This window comes from Thunnus albacares, chromosome 23, assembly GCF_914725855.1.
Source record: "Thunnus albacares chromosome 23, fThuAlb1.1, whole genome shotgun sequence".
Classification (NCBI taxonomy): Eukaryota; Metazoa; Chordata; class Actinopteri; order Scombriformes; family Scombridae; genus Thunnus; species Thunnus albacares.
The window spans coordinates 1,233,621-1,236,123 of record NC_058128.1 but is presented as its reverse complement, the minus strand read 5'-3'; the positions used below and the strand labels follow the sequence as shown (position 1 = coordinate 1,236,123).

The following is a 2,503-nucleotide window of genomic DNA, read 5'->3' as shown; positions in this document are numbered from 1 at the left end:
ACAGACACAAAGAAAACTGTTAAAAATATTTAAAACTAGAACAGAGTCAACAGAAAACTAATCTGCAATCATCAAATAATCATTTTTAGTGATTTTTTAAAGTGAAAATGACAAAAATTTTGCTTATTTCAGCTTCTAAAATGTGTCACAAACGACAGTAAACTGAATATATTTGGGTTTTGTACTGTTGCTCCGACAAAGACATTTAAAGACAGTTTATAGATAATAAAAATAATTGTTACTTGCAGCTCTAAACTAGAATATATGGTGGTGGAAAGTAACTAAGTACATTTACTCAAGTACTGTATATAAGTACAGTTTTGAGGTACTTGTACTTTACTTGAGTATTTCCATGTGATGCTACTTTATACTTCCACTCCACTACATTTCAGAGGGAAATATTGTACTCGGTACATCAAGCTCATAATACTTATGTACTTTTAGTTTTAATGGAGTATTTTTACATTATTGTATTTGTACTTTTACTGCAGTAAAGTATCAGAGTATCAGTATCTGTAGTGTTTAGTCTTAATTAGTTAAATGCAAGTTAGAAAGTTTCACAAACATGAAGAATGACGTATTTGAAGCATTAAAAGTTTACCAGCTGACCTCCAGACTACCTCAGAACTGAGACCATGTTTCTACAGTAGTAATTAGTGACACCTCCTGACCTGCAGCACCAAAGGACAAAACAAGAACTAAACATGGTTCATAACTGCTGGTTTGTTAACAACGTTGTGGAGAAAGCAACAAGAGAGAGTTTTAAGAGGAATATACTGCTGAGTTTTCTCAGCTCTGTGTCCTTGTAACAGACAATATTTTCTACTGTAGTGAACAGAGCTGAGCGGTTCCACACAGTTTCTCTCAGACATGTTTTCAGTTTAGAAACAAAAAGTCTAAATTTTCTCAGAATTCACAGCAAATTAGTCCTTAAAGTAGTCAAGAACTAGACAGCTTCACGCAACTGATGAGTACTAGTTAGATCCAAACCTCAGTCAGAGTGTATCTCTGTTAAACCAGCTCAGGACTCACGGTTAACACACACACCCACACACACACACACACACACACACACACACTCACACACACACCCACACACACACACACACACACACACACACACACACACACACACACCCACACACACACACACCCACACACACACACACACACACACACACACACACACACACACACACACTGATGAGATGGGCCTTTGCATATGCAAATCTTCAGCAGGTACTTTTCGTAACAGATCAGTTAATATAGTTAATATTCCAGATATTCCAGCATGAGGAAACCAGTGAAACGACACATGGGACACAAGTTGTTGAGCTGAATGTGTTTGGAGTCGTCTTCAGTTTTGTGGATTACAGTTTTTTTGGATATATTTTTCAGCTCAGATGAAAGTTTATTTGCCTCCTTTGTGTTTCAGAGACAGAGATCAAATAAAACCAAACACATCTGCGTGCCGTCGTCCCATCAGAGGTAAATAGCAAAATAACTTATTAAACTCTTCAGTTGTCTGTTTATCACTGCAAAGCTTTTATATCAACCTCATTATTCTGAAACATTTGCAACAGTCACCTGTCTGTGCAAAAAGTAGAGACAGTAACCAATCAGTGATTTATAGATTTATTTATTAATTTATGAAGTTTGCAGAACAAAACTCATTTTATGGCATTTTCTTCGTCAAGGGGTAGGAGTAAGGTTTGCTCTCTTTTAAGCCTGCAGCCTTGCAGTTTAGCTCACTCTTACCTCCTGCACTCTCCAAAATAAAGACCCTGTTACAATCACTCAGATCTTTAAATTGACCCCGACCTTCAACAGTTTTGGTTATCTTGAATGTTTCATAGGGGGGGATAAGAACCTCTTCCTGCTTTGGAAACACTGAATAAGGCTTCACGTAAGCTCCTGAACAGGTCTTAATTTGAAAGCAGGTCTCGCTACCAAAGTCTGTAAGATCTGTTCTGAAAGAGCTGGAGGCAAACGTACCAAACCGAATTATGTCGTTAACTTTGCCAGTGAACACAGCTGTGGTTCTTCGATAAGTAGTCTGACACTCATAATTCTTATTCAGGGTTTGTATGGCAGTAGTCAGCCAGAAATGTAAAGAATGGAGTTGGAAGGAGCTGCTATAGATGTTCTTACTGGTCCGGACTGCTGTATTGAATTGATCATAAATGTAGGTGGATGTATAAACACAGATTGCCTGGATGTGGTCTTCAGAGAGAACATTATTTCCCTGCTTTTTACCATCATCTACACATTGTTTTACTTGTTCATCTTCCCAGGCTTCTGCAACTTTTCCCACATTCTCTTTGTTGAAATATTCTTCCTTGACCTTCTTCTCCATCTCCTTGGTGCAGCCAAAGTACATGTCATCAACAGCATTAAGAACCATGTCCAGTGGAAATGGGCCGGAGGGCTGGGAGGCAGAGGCACCGGCCTTGGAGGCAGAGGCACCGCGCTGGGGGGTAGAAGAGGGAAGGAACAGGTGATG

General features: G+C 38.9%; 1 protein-coding gene across 1 annotated transcript; it reads right to left on the bottom strand.

Annotated features, from left to right (window-relative positions):
• Positions 1 to 1,675: 1,675 nt before the first annotated feature.
• Positions 1,676 to 2,503, bottom strand: LOC122975637 (T-cell ecto-ADP-ribosyltransferase 1-like; the record flags this gene model as incomplete). Its single annotated transcript, XM_044344162.1, has 1 exon — positions 1,676 to 2,503. A coding segment is annotated over one exon (828 nt), but the record flags the coding sequence as incomplete, so codon positions are not given.